Consider the following 19710-nt stretch of genomic DNA (forward strand, 5'->3'; position numbering starts at 1 on the left):
GTGCCTTTACTTAAAAGTAATTTTGTGATAGAAACACCAAAGGGCATATGCTGTTTTGTCCAACTGATCAATATTGTATTGACTGCAAATGGGGCCATTTTTCAACAATAATACACTCTTTGTTTTGCCATTTAGTCTCTTAGGTTAACCATCTGGCAGTTATAGTTTCAGTCAACTACAGTATTTTCAGTTCAACTGTGAATCCAAAATCTTTCCTGAAAAGATTAATAGTTGGCCTTAATAAGGGAGCTCTAAGTGCCATAATAAATGGATTTGCACCTAAATGATACAATTATATACATGTATGTTACATATTTTTCATTCAGTCATAAGATACATTAAACTAAGCCAACTGATAGTCTATTTCATCAAGGATTAAAGCTCCAGTCAGCTGTATGTTTGAACTTTCTCCTCATTTGTAGTATTAACGCCCATTTCTTTCATAAATAACAGCCAGTCTCTGATTAGTCAGGCATACCTCTGACAGGAGAATGACAGCAAGTGCACTGAGGGCATGTCATTCCAGATCAGAAGGAGGGGAAAAATCTAGGTCTTCAATAGCTAATACAAAGTTTCCCCCCAGCAATATCATGATACAGTTTGAAAAAATGGAATCCTCAATGCTAAGCTGACATTTCTGTTGTTAAGACAATACTGTGCATCTCCCAGATATAAAATCTCTGAAAATAAAACAGCCTAGTTTCCAGGTTTGACAGCTGTAGTTTGTTGGAGGATGTTAACAGACCCCGATGATAATGAAACTTGCTAAACCTGAAATCTGGTTTGGACCACGTGTACCTTAAAATTCAAGTAAAAACATGAAAATGGCTGAAATTGGAGTTACAACGGTTTTCTTTTCAGCGTATCAGCACTATGTTCTGAGGGCAAGGTGTGTGGCACTTACAGATTCCTTTAAAGTACAAGCTCAGACCTGGGTGCTCCCTGCCTGAAAGCTTCTAAAAGCATGCAGATATTTCACTGTAGCACATTGCTGGCACAGTGTTTAAATACAGTGACAAGATGTTTTATAAGGATAATCATTGTTTTGTTAGACTGTGTATAGATGTACACTCTACATACTTATTGCCATAGTTTAGTCTCTGGTCCATATTTAACTCTAATACACAACAGAGAGCATGATAAATGCTGTGCCAATGTCAGAGAACAAAAAGTAAAGAGTACAGCATCATAAAGGTGTACATTGGCTTGGAGATGCCTGACTGACAGTGAATGGGAGACTTCTGTATGCTGGTTCGTAATAAGTTTGTTTTGAACTGTGGTGACTCTCAAGAATTAACATGTACATTGCCTTAAGGAACAAATTTTGTGTAGAGTGACATAAAGATCTGGCCCATTAGCTGAACATAAATGTCATGTATGGAAATACCGAGGACAGTGCAGCTTTGATTTGAGAGGTTTTTATAGCTTTATGGTTATGATGAGTTACAGTTGGATACAATTTCCTCAGATTCTGTCAATCTTTGTGCATCCATCTTTTTTATTTTGGAAAAGGAAACATAGCATGATGCACATTATGTTCTCCCACTGTGGTCATGGTATTTACTGCCATTAATGTCTGGAAATTAAACAAAAATAAAGTAGAAACTTATCAGCTAAAGCTATATTGAGCAGTATTGGGCTGGTTGGCAGTTTATCTCTAAAACACATACTGACATGGATAAACAGTGCAGTCTTACTGTGATGCGCTTCATGTCCAGCTGTCTCAGATGAAGCACACAGCGCAGGACGGCCTGCTTGTACCATGTCTCCAGGGCTACAGGATTCCCATCCAGGGTGAGCTCAGAAAGGGATCGCAACTCTCCAATGCAGGCTAGCTGATCAAAACTGAAAATGAAGGACGAACATTCTGAATGAGCTCAAGAATTAAACTTATGCATTAAAACACAAATATTTAAGACAAGCTACACTGAATTCCTTACAATAATATGGAGGCATGACGACCTAATTTTGGGAAGTCACTGTCTAACTCTGAAACCTTTTGCCTTGGCTTGTATTGACAGAACGGAGCCAAGCTAAAACAAGCCATGGTAGGCTGGTAATTTAGCAGGCACTCTAGCAGCCTGACATTACTCAGGGGGCAATGAGGGCTGTTGATATCACCCCATGGCAAAAGGAGACATGAAACAGCAGAGTCATGCTATGTGAGGCAGTAGAGATTTGATCAGTGCTAATTTGTGATAATAACATTCATGAATCATTTGCCTAGAATGACTTATGGATCTACTGTACCTGATCCTAGCCAAAGGGCTCTTTGAATGCTAAAAAGGGTCAGATAATAACCTCTGATGAACTATTAAAGCCAGTACAACCAGCTGTGAATGATGGGAAAGCTCATACTAACACTGAGCAACATTTCACAACTCACATTTCATTTGGGATAGCTGGGAAATGGCAGTGTTTTGAAAATGTTTTTCTAATTAGAGTAAGTTTTTCTTTAATCTCAGACAGTCAGACTTCCCTTGTGCAATGGAACATACTGTTTTGTGGGATAATGTAGGTCTACCAATCTAACACTCTTACAAGCCTAACACATGCAGTAACCTAGACAGTTCTTGTTTTTTTATTTATTTATCCCAGTCTAATAACTCTAATAACTCAGAATAAGAAAAATATATGCAGGCTATAATAAAGAATGCTTAACTGCATCTAACATATTCAGCGTAATTGTACTCATAATCACAATGGCCAGCACCCTCCTGGGTATTGTTACAATAATAAAACAGTTCAATACTAGTCACAGCTATGATGAGTGTACCTGCAGCAGTCTGTGGCTGCTACCAACGGTCCAGTATCAAAAATATGAGCTGTACATACAGAGCAGGGTGTGGTTGAAAACTGTGTAGCCTCTAACTTCATCTATAGTAGCACTACAATTCCTTTAATGAGATTTTCTACTGAGTTGTGATTGTTAGCTCTGCTTTGCTCAAATTTCATAAGGTGTCAAACCAAATTGGGGCAGGTTTCATCCAAAATGCAATAATACAATCAGTTAAATTAATATTTGCTAATATTCATAAGGGATTTTTGCTCCAAGATCATCTACTGGGTAAACAGATAGCACCAGGCAGACGAGTGTGCTGTCTCTCTACCTAGCAACAGAGCACAACTGCTCTCCTATCAGCTTTAAACAGTTTCAAAAGGTACGTACACCAGGTTTCTGCACTGCCACTATAGGTATACAGTCACATGTTCTGTTTTAATTAAAATACCTTTCTTTAAAAATACTGAAGCAAAGAAGAATTAGACATGTACAAATTATGTAAATTACCTAAACAGATATCATACTTGGAGCAAGATATCGCTTTGTAAAGTCCTGGCAAGTCAAGGAGTACAAAGTGATTATTTGTTGCCTGTTACTTTATCATGATTCCCTCTGAGACAGTGTACCAGATACTGAATGATACAGGCACTAGAACAGCAGGGCTGGGTTGAAACGTCGGATCAGAGCTATCACAGCACAAGGTGACTATGGTCAAGGAGGCCAATGAACACCGTCTCACCCTGAATCCCACATACAGGTTTCTTTACTGGGCAAATACAAAGCCTATGTCAATGAGGAGACTCTGCTGTTTTAACAAGGAAAACTAAAATATTTAGATTGCTGGGCTCAGAGACGAAAAAGCAAAGAAAAAAACATATTGGAAAAAGTGTGTAATGCAGGTTGATGTTGGCACTAAGGTATAAAACACACCTCTCATTCATCCCACACACCCTTACCTGGCTATGCTTTCCATGAATTCAATCAACCGTCTAGCTTGTCATTATTTAATACCTTTTCTCAATCTGCTTCTCTGTTGCCTGACTAACTTTAAGGAATTCTCACACCCATTTCTTACATAACAGCATTTTAATACACTAACAATAAAGAACACATCCAGGCTGTTGTTTTCTAGGTTACAGGAACTGTCCACTACAGCAAACCTGTGTGTATGTGTGACTGTGGTGGCTGCAGGTGTTTGTGTGTCTTCTGCCTGTTAGCCAGGAGCCGCCAAAAGCCATGGGAGGGGACGTGGCACTGTCCGGCCACCATCCCTGTCCCTGTCCTGTGGGGAGGAGGGAGTTAAGCAGCACAAGCCCTTACCTGGTGATGTTGTTGCAGCTGAGAAAGAGGCGCTGCAAGCAGGGCAGGCGGTCCACCTCAGTCTAGAAAGAGAAAGAGGGACAGGGAAGGTAAAGAGATGGAGGGATGTAAAGAGGCGAAGGTGCTCAGGAAGAGGGCACTGCATCGTCACTGTCGTCAGAGCTCTGTATCCCTCTCCATTCCCTCAGTCACCTTGCAGCTCTCAGCTTCAGCATACAGCATCCCCATCCACCCTGCGCATGCGCACACACACACACACACACGCACACACACACACACACGTATACAGCACGCTGCCTTGTCTGCACATGGAGAGGAGGGGCAAGGGAGAGAGAGAGTGTGAGAGAGAGAGCATGAGGAGGAAGGGGGAGGGGAGGGAGAGCAGGGAGAGTGTTGCGCTAATGCAGAGATCCCCTGCTGCAGGAAGCTAGCTTGAGATACTGACTGAAACACACACACATCCCATCGCACAAATAGCAAGCCTCTCGTTATGCTACTGCATCTCATCACACAAGAACAATAGCTGGAGTAAATTCAGTGGAAACTGACTGGGATGAGGGGCTGTTTTACCTCCAGGCAAGCTCAGCATCAAAATCGATGCAGAATTTAGTGAGGGGGTGGGGTGAGGAGCAGCAGCTGGACAGCTGGCATGCTGATCTGGACACACAGGGACAAAGGCAATGTCATAACCACAGCGACTAATCAGATGTCAGTGTAATTCTGGGCTGTGTGTGAATGTGTGTGTGCGGATGGTAAATGCTGCACATGCTGAAAGCAAAGAGGACACTCCCAGCAGCAGTCTGAATGAGCTGCGTCAGCATCCACCCATATTGCAGCCAACGCCTCGCAGCCTCCTCCAGCTTTGCTGCCAGTCTCTGTTCAAATGAGATATTAGCCTAGCATTTAGGCTATGCTAGCTCCTCTGCAGAAAACTGTACGACACATCAGCAACTTGTCACTATTTCGAAAATCTCCACCACCCACATCCACACAACCATACAGATAAACACAGGTACCTTATGTTGTGTTATCAATGTCAATGACCAACAAGCTGACTACATAGTTTATAAGAAATATAGTACAGTATCCAACATTAGCAGTGCCTTATTACATGTGCTTTTGTGTGTATCTAGTAATATAATAAAACTATAGTCCCTATAAACGTTCTGTGAAACACTTGCTGACGATACTGGATTCTCTCCTTTTATCGACCAATAACGATCTTTCAGTTAAATTATGCCATGAAATATAGCACACTGTATTTTCTGCTATAGTACAATACTGTTGAGCCTTATAGTAGCTATTTTAAAGTTGCAAGGCCTTTATGAACAGACACATCAAAATTCACACTAATAACTGCTCACATTTCAGCTTAGAAACAAGCTTTCATGATAAGATTCTACCACTCAAAGTGTACTCCCTCACAGTTTATGAATCAAAGTTGTAATAGGTGCTCATCTGGAAAAAGCAAACTTCCACCAGACAAGTCTGTGCATATGCAGACAAAACATATGAAACTAGTCAAGCTACAAGTCAACATTAACTTGTGGCTTTACATAGAATTCAAATCCCTCTCTCCTAAGTAAAGGGCTTCTACGGCGCCACCTTGTCCTTTGGCCATTGTGGACTTTGTAGCTCTATGAACTGATCTCTATGAAAAGCCCTGTGAATGGCTGAAGTCTCCCTTCACACGCTAGATTTTCTAAAGCCTGAAAACAGAGCCAAGATGAGTGTACAAGTCTAGTTTCCTCTCAGATCACCTGAATTACAATAAGCTGAGGGTTATTATGGAATTCTTGTTCATTGATGCTAAAAAAATTATTGCCTACCCCACCTTTAAGTTTAAACGTTATTGCCTCATCTCGTAGCAACATGTTTGTTTAACATCTTTAACAATAAGAGAGGTAGAGAGGTGGGAAGTAGTCTTGAGGAGAGAAAACACATAACATACTCTTTTATCTCCCATAAAAAACCAAACAGGCTGGCCAGTTTAACAGATTGGTTTTGTATGGCATATAAAACATTAAAAATAAAATATTTTTAAAAGGGTTACTGTGCAGGGTGGCTTTATTTCAATATGAGAAATGCTTAAACATGAGACATGGTCAACCAATAAACTTCATTATGCCATTTGTACCTCTCTGTCCTGCAAGACGTGGTAGTGGTAGTATAAGCCAGCAAGCCAAAGTAACCCAGACATTTTTCTCAGCGGTTAGTTAATATCAAACTAGGGCTTAAAGTGAAAATAGTATTGGACTTACATTTGTCAGGCAGCTCCAAACATAACTCCTATTCAACCATGTCTTCTGAATAGGTAAGTTGACAACTGCTTGTTTGCTTTTAGCATCTAATGTGACAATAAGGTATTGTTGTGGTTTCAGCTTTTGGCTCCATGGTGGTAAAACAAAACCACCTGATTGTCATTAGTGAGTCATTCAACCCTCATTCAAACTCAGAATACACTGAAGTATGGAGACTGTATTTATAATATAGCTTAGTACTGATTGTAAAGCCAGATCATAATTCTTCTGAGGAAAACGTATTTAAATATTAATAGACATTATTTGCATCTGGACTTTAAATATGTGACAATTTTTAGTCAAACTGTCTGTGTAGCAAGTTTTGTTTCTTTCTTTTAAAAAAACTGCAAGTCATGCTATCCATTGCTAGGCAATACTGACCATCCACCACATTCCCAGAATCTGTGTATACCAGCCCCTGTGTGGATGCTGGTGTAGCACCAGCCTCTGCACGCTGTCTGAGACTAAATATAGCAGCCCTGTCTCAGACTGAATGATGTCATCACTGAGCTGATGAGCTGCATAGCAATCGCCCACCAATGTGCTCCCTTTTTCATAAAACCTGATTGATCAGAACCAATCAGCTGAAAGGACTGCTGTGAGGCTGGGTACAGCTGTGTTGCAGTATGTGTGTATTTATGTGTCTATGTGCCCGTGCCTTCACCTCTTTATCGCGGCTCCACCCTCTTCTCACTGACAGCTTGCGTGTCTTCATTTTTCACACTCATACTGGCAGAGGTATTACTCCACAAACACAGAAAATACCTCTCATCACCGCTGCCTGTGGTGCATGCAACAGCACACACCACAAAAGAGCATTAAAGCTCCTCAAATAAACACAGGTACATGTGGATGCTGAGGGGGTTTCTAAGACTGTAAGCCGCTGGGTTTTGCGGTTGTTCTTTCCAGAGCACAGATTTGAGATCATCATCTTTGCCGGGACACATCTGGCCTCTGCAATTGTGGGCAGGAATTGTAGATCCTGTGGTGTTAAGGGCAGGCTGCTGCGTTGTTGTTGAGGTTCAGAAGTTAAAAGTTTTTCTTTATAACAGCTACATGAAACAGCAACAAAGTCTCCATGTCCTCGGGTCATGTTTGAATGACCTAGACACTCACAATTGATCCTACCATTAACTGACCCTTTTTTTTTTTTTTTTTTTTTTTTTAAAGTTTCAGATGTAATTTGAATATCTGCCAAAGCAGTTCAAGGCAGCCTGTTTGTTCATCCACATACACCTTCTTGGCTGAAAATTTTGTGACCGCATACAAAAGGCAAAAATGAAGTATTACACATTGTATTGAGCTAATTAATCTACAGTGAAACTACCCAAGAGCATTACAGATTCACCACGTTGATTCGGCTTGATTCAGTCGCCTCACGAAAGAGACAAGCCCTTTTCCTGCTAATCCATAAAGCCTGTCTGCCTCTGGGGGATACCTTGTTGCTTTGTCTGTTTTATCATTGCTCATAGTCGTTGCATTTCTCTTTCAAACAAATCATCATTCCTGCTGCCAAAAATACAAAATGTTTCACTTACTGCTTGCCACAGGATTTCCCAATGGAAAGACCCACCTTAGAGCGAGTGTAAATAGCAAACCTTTTCAAATATGGCTACAGGATGAATCATCACTGTGTTATCTGTTATTATGTCATAATCATGACAGTAGAACAAACTGAAAATGTAATGGATTCAAGTAAAAACAGGTTACAACTATGAAAACAATGTGGATTACAAGATTTTTACAGCTGCCATAGAATTTACTGGACCAAAACAGTAAATTAAATAAGTGAAACATATAGTATATGATTTCAAGTGTCTAAATGTACATAAAGCTTCCACTTAAACATACACTATGCATATAGATAACATGTAATGCTTCTATGTATTAGATGAATGAGTAAACACACAATTAAGTCTAAAGCTAGTTTTCAGCATTTTTTTTCTAGTTCATAGTTTTGCTTTTTATCTGCCATCCCTTTCGTGAAAGGAAAAAAACCTGAGCACCTGGAAGATGGGTATTTACTTTGTGCCTGATATAAGCACTTGGCAGCAAGCACCACTAATGACAGAGACCAGAGAAACTGCTGAGGAGTAGCATTTTTTCTCTCATGTGTGTCGAATAAAACATTACATCCGATAATTAGGACTGGAAGTGGCTCTTGATCAGAACTTGGAGGCAGAGGACAGGGTGAGTGATAGGAAGGGCTTTCATTTGATGCACAAAGTTGGATTCCATTTTTATTTCCTTTCCCAAAAAGCAGGAAAGGGCTTAGGGGATTTGCATACAAATGAAGGGGCCTGTTTTGGCATGCACTGTTCTGTTTATCAGATTAAAACTATAGAAACCAAGGGGAGTGAATTTGCGTGTTTAGAATATCCAGTTTCTCTTTCACTGTGCCAGAAAGTTGGTGGGAGGTTGTGGGTAATGAGCTATGTCTCCCTAGGTAACACCAACAAGATACATTTCACCACAAACCTTCTTACAAAGATTCTATTGATGTCATTTCTGTGTTTGTTTTTTTGTGACAGTAAAAACTGCTCCATGTCATCCCATAATAAAGGAACCTTAACCATCTAAAGGATCTGGTCCAAAAGATGTGATATGAACGTGAAAAATAAAGCCTGCTAATTGCACCTTTATCCTATGAGGAACATTTTTCTAACAGTTGTCATGGAGGATGTGTGCGCCTCTTTGTTCTTCAAAATGTAGAAAAAAAAATTGTGTTTCATTACTGGTAGCTGCAGAAACTTCAAAGATCACAAGTTGGCTGTAGTATTTACAGTCTGTAACCAGGCTGGGATCATTAGAGCCCTAAACCAATACATCTGCATGATGCATTGGACTAAGGTCTACAGATAAGACACAGCAAAGCTGTACTAATGCACATGGTAGCATCTTAAGGTGCAGTAAACAATAAAATTCAAAAACGGCAGCAGCCTAAAAGTGCTCAAACCTGCAGTTGTCTTACTTACAATTAAGAAGCTCTTCAGCTAATTAATTTTTAATTTACTGGGGAAAAAAGACATCATAAATGCTCTTTTAATTCGCATTTGCACTTTCAAACCAGTGGAAACAAAAAAAACAATGTCTCACAAATGAGAAAACTTCAGCTTTGACTGAAAATACGACTAAGTTCCTTATGAACGTGTGGCATTTTTTTCCTTTAGAAGAAGCAGAATATTAATCATGCAGTGAGTAAAACAACTTAAGCTGTTACTAATTAGGAAAGAAGCCCCTTACCACATGAGAGATGCAGTTGTGCCGTAGGTTGAGTTCAGTCAGAGAGTCCAGGCCCTGCAGGTTTTCTACTCTGGAGATACTGTTTCCTGCCAGGTTCAACACTTGTAGCTCATGCAGGTGAGACATGTTTTCTATCCTGTAGATCTGGATGAAAGCGCACAGACACAAATATATATATATATATATGAAAAACAGCATTTTAGATAATTATATTCTACATATAGAGAGGTGCAATGCAGAGGGAGCATGACCAACAGCAGTCAAACACTCTTAAATTGTACACATTCAGTGCTCAGTCAGGTATTTAAATAATGTACTAGTATTTAAAGAAATCAGGTCGTTCACAGCTATCTAAAATACTTCTGCCACACAAACACCTTGTTTTGGATGAGCACGAAATCCAGAATTTCCAGACTATTACCAATGAACTATTCTGCGAAACATCTTAAATGTCACCTCAGGCCACAACTTCTGTGTGACCTTCCTAATCATAATAACAAACAAGCAGCTAAAGGACCAGTCAATGATGAAATCCTACACTGCCTTCTCCACCTCTGTGTCTGCTAGAGAACACTTAGGGGCTCCTGTCAGACTGACATTTTAAATACGTCAGATCAATCCCCAGGGGCTGTTACGGTGAAGTGATGGGTTTGCTCCCTACAACGCAGACTGGAGGAAAACGAATAAGGGGCATCAGGAGTTAAAGGATTGCGTACATCAATAAGTTATTTTAGAAAGCAGGTTCTGCAGGTTTTTGGTCCTTGGTCCAATTAGAATGGACTGATATATGTCAGTTTCATACCATGAATGTGTTGAAACTGTACCAGTGGTACCTGGTGGTTCTGTCAGCCTGTGATTGGGTTGAAGTTGGGGGAGGTGTCAGCTCTTTTCTTTTCTGTGGAAGATCAGAGAAGATACTATGCCTCATTCCATCTTGAGTGATTTGTAGTTAGAGATTTATTGTCAGGTGTTTAAGGAGTCGCATCACAGCTCCAAGATCCCCGGTTCGTGTCCCAGCCTGGGCCTTGGGTCTTTCTGCATGGAGTTTGCATGTTCTCCCTGTTTGGGTTTTCTCCGGGTACTCCGGCTTCCTCCCACAGTCCAAAACATGCTGAGGTTAATTGATAATTCTAAATTGTCTGTAGCTGTGAATGTGAGTGTGATTGTTTGTCGCTATGTGTAGCCCTGTGATAGACTGGTGACCTGTCCAGGGTGTCCCCTGCCTTCACTCTAAATCAGCTGGAATAGGCTCAAGCCCCTCCTGCGACCCTAATGAGGGTAAAGCGGTGCATAGATGGATGGATGTTTAAGGAACAGTTTGTTTCATGGGATTTTATGCAGGTGTGTCTTCTGAACAGTTGTGTGTCTTTGCAGTGTGCACCCGTCACAAGACCTGACCTCTGTCCTGCATGTGAAACTATCATTTTTTACATTTTAAATAGTTTTCTTTGCATATATCGTACAACATACATATTCTATACCTTCACATTCATATCCCACCTTGATGAGATGAAATCTTGCTAGAAACAGAGGTCAAACAAATTGAATGGTTGCACCACATTACTGCGGTCTGGTTTCTGACCTACTCAGTTGGAAAACACCTAATTCATGGTGTGCAACACAAGATTCTCAAATGTTTTAATATGAGGTTATCAAAAATCTGTTCAGAGATACTGTGTCTGTCTGATACACAGACACTTGTCCTGTGTAGGTCAGGGATTCCCCAGGTCTATGATAATAGTAACTTTGAAAGCATGTTTCAGTGTTTTGTTTTGTTTTATTTTGTTTTGTTTGTTGTTCACTTTAACTTATTCAGGGATGGCTCACTGGACATGCAGCTGTATGTCATCCTCTCAATCCTTTACATTAATGATTTTATGTCTTGATATTTGAACTACAAAGCGTTCCATTCACAGCCCTGCCCGTCTAATCTTTTAGTTACTTTTAGGGTGTCCTGTGAGTGTATGATCATGTGATGATTGGAGGTATTAAATCCAGCTCCACACAGCTATTGAAAAGCGGACCAACTCCTGTCTGTCTGTTTCTTTTGTTTTGTTGTCACTTGCTTGTTTTTATCTGCTCTGGACAATTAATAGCTTTATCCCTCATAGTACTGAGAGCCGGCCTGTGTGATGATTGTATCCATGAGTGAATTTTATTGTGGTGTTATTCAATATGCAGTGTGACAGTTTAGAGTGCAGTGATTGTGATTTGACACCACTGGTTCTCTTGGGTTCTCAGTTGCAATTAGCAGAATATAAAATTAATCCCTTTTGGGATGAATAGAATCCTGGCTTTGTCTGTTAAATATACATTTTGTGCTAATAAATGTTAGCACTTCTACAAATGCATTCCCGTGTCAGCGACCTATTTAATGTTTGGCCTGTAGTCTGAGGCTTTCCACTCTTAAGATTTTAAAAATAAGACAAAAACCTACAAGGAACTACTGCAGCGAGAGGAGTAATATGTGCTCTCCTTCTGGTTTTAATCAGCACTTTGGCTGCAGAATTTTGTATTACGTCTACCTGATTTATGTTTTGTTTTTGGGAGTGCAGATAGAAGCTCATTACAATACAAATAAAAGTATGTGATAGTTTCTGAATTCTGGCCAGAGAGAATAATGGGCACATTTTGACAAGTTTATAAAATGTAGTCATGAGGATTGATGTTTCTCAAAATCAAAATCAAGGGCAGCCAAATGTAAACTGCTGAGCATTATCTCTTTCTGGAACTTGACATTACTAGTTATATATCTAACAGGCAGTTTTAAAAACAACAAGAAGTGTTTCCAACTAGTCAAAAAGCACAAAACAAAGTGCAAAATGTGTCATTTCGACACTGTTGGTTCTGATTTTTGTGTTTTTGGCACTAACAATCAATACAAGCATGGAGAGAGAGAGTCAAATTTAAGTAAATCTTCAGTTCTGTATTGTATAATACAGCAACACTCAGACTGATAAATCACAAATTTATTCATTAATATCAATATGGATTTACAGCTCTAACTAAAGCAGTGTCTATGGCCAATGTCCAGTCAAGGTGTTTACCTATACAGGTGGAAACACAAAATAAGAAAATGAACTTAATGCACCAAGTCCACCCCAACCACTACCATTAAGGAGTCTCATCTGGTGATGGACACAACAGAGTGAGATCATCATGCTGCATTCAAAGGTCTTTACAATAGCTGTGTGGAGCTGGATTTAATACCTCCAGTCATCACATGATCATACACTCACAGGTAACCCTGAAAGTAACTAAAAGATTAGACGGGCAGGGCTGTGAATGGAACACTTTGTAGTTCAAATATCAAGACATAAAATCATTAATGTAAAGGATTGAGAGGATGACATACAGCTGCATGTCCAGTGAGCCATCCCTGAATAAGTTAAAGTGAACAACAAACAAAACAAAACAAAACAAAACAAAACACTGAAACATGCTTTCAAAGTTACTATTATCATAGACCTGGGGAATCCCTGACCTACACAGGACAAGTGTCTGTGTATCAGACAGACACAGTATCTCTGAACAGATTTTTGATAACCTCATTTTAAAACATTTGAGAATCTTGTGTTGCACACCATGAATTAGGTGTTTTCCAACTGAGTAGGTCAGAATCCAGACCGCAGTAATGTGGTGCAACCATTCAATTTGTTTGACCTCTGTTTCTAGCAAGATTTCATCTCATCAAGGTGGGATATGAATGTGAAGGTATAGAATATGTATGTTGTACGATATATGCAAAGAAAACTATTTAAAATGTAAAAAATGATAGTTTCACATGCAGGACAGAGGCCAGGTCTTGTCTGCTGAGTTGAGACCAAGAGAGATTGTAACATCAGCTCTTGGCATTTTCATTGAAAAAATACAAAGACACAACAGATAACGCTGTGTCACAAGTATCATTAGTCACAGCAAAACCTCCAGTACTCTTGAGGGAAGTCCCTGTCCCAGTCTCACCATATCCCAGAGTGATACACCTACCAAACATGACAGATTGAGTCAAACTTAATCATAATCACCATCGTGACTTGTAGGAGCAATTTCTATCACAGACACAAGCTCAGCCAACTTCTCTAACTGGGTGATACTTATTCATCGTTTCACAGACCCTGTAGGGTATTCTAGACTACTTCCTGTTAGCATTTACTCAAACTGTTCGAGTGGAAAACATCACTGCCACACTGAACAATTGGTTATTCAACAATGTCACGTCAATTTGTAACGCCAACACTTGGTCACTGAGGCTGAATGCTGGTTGGATGCACACTCCCAAAGAGAATATTTCCCTTGAATAGTTCCAGCAAACTGGAAATAAAACAACATCCTGCAACAGAAAGAAATGGGTAAAGAGATAGGCTTGGAGTGATGTAAGCCTCCCTGCTCAAGAATGGGAGGAAGAAAGGACTACAGTGATATACGGTCCGTGCTCAAAGCAGGTACACAAAAGGAAGGAGGACAAGCAGTTGGCATTCTATGGCCAAAAGTGACTAAACAGCAACCTGATTTCACTCACTTCATAGTTTTGGATCATCACTGTGCAGCAAATTCTAATTGCATGGGGGTGGTCAGATCTCTGGTGAGTTTGGAAAATGTTGAATAAATATGACTGAACAGCTATTTAAGTGCACAAAACGGGAGGTTTTTAGGTCAGTGACTGAAAGGACACCCAGCCTGCTGAGAATAATAGATTTATCATCTGCTCCACAAGCGTCTGCCAACAAATGACTACCTCAGAACGCAATGTGCTCTCATTACCAACAAAGACAGAACAAAGGAGTCTATTTGATATTTCACTTTAAAGTCACATATTCAATAGGAACATCACAAGAACTATTAAAACAGACTGTAGAGATGTAGCTAGGTAACGCCAATCGACAGTGCTTGAGGCAGCACAACATCCGTTTTCAGGGAAAAAACATAACACTGGAGCAGTCATTGAATAGTAATTGGGATGCCTGCTCATGTAAGAAGCAGCCAACACCAGAAAGGGAGGGAGTCTTACCAGAGATCTGAAGTAGCTCTCTGAGGAGGTGTGTAGGCGGCATCCTGGCAAAACACTAATTTTACCAAGGGAAGCCTTTCTGTTCTATCTTCTTTTACCAGAACCTGTTGAAATCCTCATCTGACATCATGCGATTCCTCAGGTTTTAATATGAAAGAGCCAGGCTCTATTCAGGAGGCTGAACAAACAGCCCCCAATAGCAGATTTAGACGCAAGTAATTGCGGAGCACTATAATCTGCTACTGCTCAAAACTATTCCTGGTGCTGAAAACATAGAAACAGTTGTGCCTGTTGAATAAATTATATTAGGGTCACTGAGGAAATGGATGTGGGGGTAGACCCTAGACAAGAGCTTGTGGGTTCGGATGGCTTTCAATTCTTTGCTCTCAGACAAATGCTGGAGTTAAGTCTGTAAAAATGTAGATCAGATTTATGTTTTCAAAAACAAAGAGTGCAAAATGCAAAAGAATGCTAGATATGATTCATCTGTTTGTATACAGAGAAGTTACAAAACAGCATTCATTTTTTACAAGATGTTAGTAACAGGCACATAGTTTGGCTACAATATCTGCCCTGAATATGTTTCATTTTATAAGTCAGTGGACTATGATTTAGGGCTCAGAATGAGCATGCAGACATGAATTCTCATGCCTGGTCTCCTGCTGTCATTTCTGATTGGCTGTGAGCATTTGTAAAGCTGCATCTCACATCGTAAATCATTAGTCATCTATAGTGTGAAAGAGGGGAGGAGGCAATCAGTTCCTGCTGAATTTTACAGCCTAAAATCATAATGTACATTTACAGCTACATATACACATGCTGGAGGCAAGGAACAGTACCTGATTGTCATGCAAATCCAGGATAGTCAGTTTGGACAGGCTTTCCAAGCAACAAATTTTATGGATTCTGAGAAATATTAGCAAGAGATGACATAAAATAGAAACATGAGATGTGCAGGAAGTGCAGTTTGTCGCAAAGTATTGTAACAATAATTAACACACAATTCTTGTTTTAGGAAAGTCATAGAAAAAAAATTCTATTGAACAGGAGCCAAACAGAAGACAGACAACTGTGCAACAAACACAGAAATAGAACATAAAGTAGCATACAGTGAAATATTGTTCAGGACCGTCCATATGGATTTAGATCAAATTATTCCTAAGGTTAAAAAGCTTTATTCGTAGTGGATAAATCATTGGCATTGTTATCTCTTCAGTAACTATACATGACCGAAGATATAGGTCTAAAAAGACAAATGTCATGTTTTATAGGGACAAATGTCACAGTAATTTATAAGTGCTCCCGGTTTCCGATCCGATCTCCCCTTCTCCCTGCCACTTGCCAGGCAGACAGAAGCTCAATCTCCTCTTGGTCCGGTGTGGACGGCGCTTTCACCACGGTAACTGGAAAACCCCGCGTCAACATGTCTCGCGTAGCCTCTGCGGCGCTCTGGAACAGCCGGAAGCTGTCATCGTAGAAAATCCGCATCTTTGCTGGATATGGCGTCTGGAACCTCATCTATCTTTCCTTCAACACCCTTTTAGCTTCGGCATATTCGCTGCACTTCTTAAGTATCTCCGGGGGAAAGTCGTGGTCAACATAGAAGCGAGTGTTGTCGCAGAACACTTTCTTTTTCTGCCACGCTCTCCTGATCACCTCGTCTTTGGTCCGTCCGCTGCTGAACCTGACCACTATAGAGCGAAGCTTCATTTGTGGTCCTGTGGGCTTTGCCGTCAGAGCTCTGTGAGCCCGTTCAATATTGAGACTTCTGTCTGGTGGAAATTCGAGTGAAGTTATCAGCATGTTATTCAGGAACCCAACCATGTCCGCCCCCTCTTTGTCTTCGGGAATCCCGTAAATCCTCAAGTTATCCCTCCGTGCCCGGGCTTCCGTGTCGATTAGCCTAGCCTCCAAGTTAGCCTGGCGCTGGGCTAGCCGCCTGATCAATGCCGATGACGCCTGAAGCACGGTCTCAGTCTCATCAATCCTCCCTTCGACTTCATCTAGTCTCTCGTTAGCTCTCTTTATGTCTTGTTTAATGTGGGAGAGTTGCGTTCTGTTGTCTCTTCTGAATTCTCGGATTTCGGTGAGAATACTTTGCAGGCTAGCTTCGGAGCTAACATCCTCACGTGAAAACCAGTTTTTTGGGGGTTAATCATTAAAACCTTCGGGAGCTCAAAACTTAGGCAGCCATCCTCCAAGTCTCGTCGGCAGTCCTCCTGGCTTGGGAATTTTTAAGGCTTTGTGATAGTGGCTCCTGCACTGTGGGTTGGTCTACTTGTTTTGTCTCTTGTTTCTTGTGTTGTATGTGAGTTATTGGCAGAAAACGACGGCACTGGCGGTGTCTGGATTTGTCTTTTCTGGCTGGATGCATGTAGCCTGTTTTCTGCAGATGATAGTGAAACAAGTTGTACAAACAGACCTTGAGACTATTTACAGAGCATAGCCATTCACAAATGTACAAAATGATGCTGAATCACACAACATCCTCTGGGTCTGTGAGCGAATGAGTGAAGTGGGTCAAGCCTACCTGGGTTAGAATGACAAAGGGCAGGGACTTAATCAATGTGAGTAGCATTCAAGGGTGTTTCTGTGGCAAGATCTTGCCAGGCAGCCTACGAAACAGTAAACATAATAAACTGTGTAGTATCTGGTCTGATGTCATGTTTTATAGGGACAAATGTCAAAGTAATTTATAAGTGCTTGATGTAACGTAAAGTTGTGATGTACATTTTCTATCTGTTGAAATTTTGAAGGAAAAATGACTGAGATGAATGGTTGTCAAATTAAACTGATCTTAGAACACACTCAGCTCTTACCATGCTTACCGTAGCAACAACTCATAAATAAAGCATATAAAACTCTAAATGCAAACAACAGAATGTCTTTAACAGGCAACATTTATGCTTCATTACTATTTTACTACTTGTAAAAATTAAAATATACTGCATTTTACATTAAACTACAGATTTTCATTAAAAGCTCTGGATGAACCAACATAAATTATTATTTTGCTCATGTCTTCTGTCATGACAACTGACCTGTTCTTCCCCAGCAGGAGTATCCTGAGAGACCTTAGAACTTTAATGCCAGTCATATCAGAGATGTGATTATCATGCAAGTTCAGGACAATAAGCTGCTGCAGATTTGACACATGCGAGATCCTTCTGATTCGATTGTGCTGGAGGTTTAGAATATACAGTTCTTCTACAATGTCTAGCTGGGGACAGTCCTTCAGACAGCGCCTTGAAAATTGAGAAATTAATAAGCAAGAAGCTTCATATGGACTAGAAAGTTCTAATTTTCATGGAATAACAACTTTGTGTCACCCTCGTTCATGTCTGTATAAAGATTCATATAAATGACTGAGTGGACAACTATACATATTAATCGACTAATTTGTGCTCAGATTGTCAACAGCAAATTAATTCATTGTCTGCATAATTTTTCATTGGAGACATGAGATTTGTATTTAAAGAGACTTTGCTGCTCCCTGGTGGCAGCTTTAAGCAGTAGCCACTTAGTTGGCAGTCTCATAATTCCTACTGCAAACACTATGAAGGTCAGAGAGTTAATAAAAGTCAGCGCTGTAGGAAAGGCACCAGAATATTAAAGACTTTGCAAGTAAAGGTACATAGAATTTCTGAGACATATGAAATGTCAATCTTATTCCCAGTTTATAGGGACTTTCAGCTAAACTAGAATATTCTATGCTAGAACTGATACATTGCAGATCTGTTAGAAAACAAATAGGAGGAGAAAAATTGCACCTGTCCAAGTCGATTTGTTGAAAATTAGATGCAAAAGGCAATTGAGTGAAGTTGAAACCAGGTGCTGGATTGCACATTAAACTACAGATCTTCATTAAAAGTTCTGGATGAACCAACATAAATTATTATTTTGCTCATGTCTTCTGTCATGACAACTGACCTGTTCTTCCCCAGCAGGAGTATCCTGAGAGACGTTAGAACTTCAATGCCAGTCATATCAGAGATGTGATTATCATGCAAGTTCAGGAAAATAAGCTGCTGCAGATTTGACACATGCCGGAGGTCTAAGAGAAACTACCACAACTGTGAAAAAGCCTTGGAAACAGAAAACTAAGTGGAGAGCTGTGTGTTCTTGTCATGACTCACCGTTGCCTGTGCCCTCCCCGCTGATTTGACAGTTGCAAGGTGCAATTTGCAGTTGTTGATCTACAGAAATAGTTTACTAACAGTCAGCTGGGTAGCATGAAATAAGACACAGGAAAATATACTCACACATGAACCTGTAGCTAAGCTTTTCTGTCTACTGAGCTAGGAGCTAAACTTTGTTAGTGTAACCCCCCTGGCCCGGCAGGTGTCAGGTGGGGTGTGTTTATAAATCCTGTGTTTTAGCTTCCATTCAGCTCGGCAGCAGGATTTATTCTGCTTTCTTCAACAAGAAATAATGACACAAAATATTCTATTAATTTGGAAATTACTCAATATTACCAGATGTATAGACAGTATTCTGAATATGACAAACAACTGTGGGCTTCAGAAAACAAATACAAAACATTTCTCCATACAAACTTGTCACGGTCACTTACATATTCTTTGAATTCACTCCAAATTACACACGAAACAACATTTAAACTAACAGTGTCAAACTTTACCGATTCTGTGTTAGCAACTTACTTAGCTTATTAGCAACAGGTCCGCCAGCCTAGCATGGTCACGTGCGACAAAACAGCTATATCTCTACCCATAACTTCGACAAAACTCGACTCTAAACATTGCACATTATATCCAAGAATTCACAACACAATATGCCCTTATTTTGGGGTACATGCATATGGTTTTGAGGAATATAAACCCACCTGTATGTGTAAACAAAGAGACACACGTTTTAGCTTCTATTCAGCTCGGCAGCAGGATTTATTCTGCAGCAAGTGCCTCAAGGCAGTTTTATGTTCCTCTCTGGCACTATGCGCCATCTAGTGACCTGTTTGAAAATTGCTTTGACACAGAAATCAGTAATGCACCATGAAATTAGTTTTTTTAACATACTTAGACACAGTGAAATAGTTTTTA

General features: G+C 40.2%; 1 protein-coding gene across 1 annotated transcript in view; it reads right to left on the bottom strand.

Annotated features, from left to right (window-relative positions):
- The window catches only part of LOC111577669 (leucine-rich repeat-containing protein 49), a 38199-nt gene extending 18695 nt beyond the window's left edge, over positions 1 to 19504 (bottom strand). The window contains exons 1-7 of the mRNA XM_035954556.2: positions 19497 to 19504; positions 18790 to 18849; positions 15493 to 15559; positions 10448 to 10540; positions 9646 to 9789; positions 4103 to 4164; positions 1698 to 1845 (exon numbers count right to left, since the gene is read on the bottom strand). Coding sequence (XP_035810449.1) covers positions 1698 to 1845; positions 4103 to 4164; positions 9646 to 9789; positions 10448 to 10450 — 357 coding nt within the window. The 5' untranslated portion in view covers positions 10451 to 10540; positions 15493 to 15559; positions 18790 to 18849; positions 19497 to 19504. The remainder of the gene's footprint in view (positions 1 to 1697; positions 1846 to 4102; positions 4165 to 9645; positions 9790 to 10447; positions 10541 to 15492; positions 15560 to 18789; positions 18850 to 19496) is intronic.
- Between the last annotated feature and the right edge of the window lie 206 nt (positions 19505 to 19710).

This window comes from Amphiprion ocellaris, chromosome 1, assembly GCF_022539595.1.
Source record: "Amphiprion ocellaris isolate individual 3 ecotype Okinawa chromosome 1, ASM2253959v1, whole genome shotgun sequence".
Lineage (NCBI taxonomy): Eukaryota > Metazoa > Chordata > Actinopteri > Pomacentridae > Amphiprion > Amphiprion ocellaris.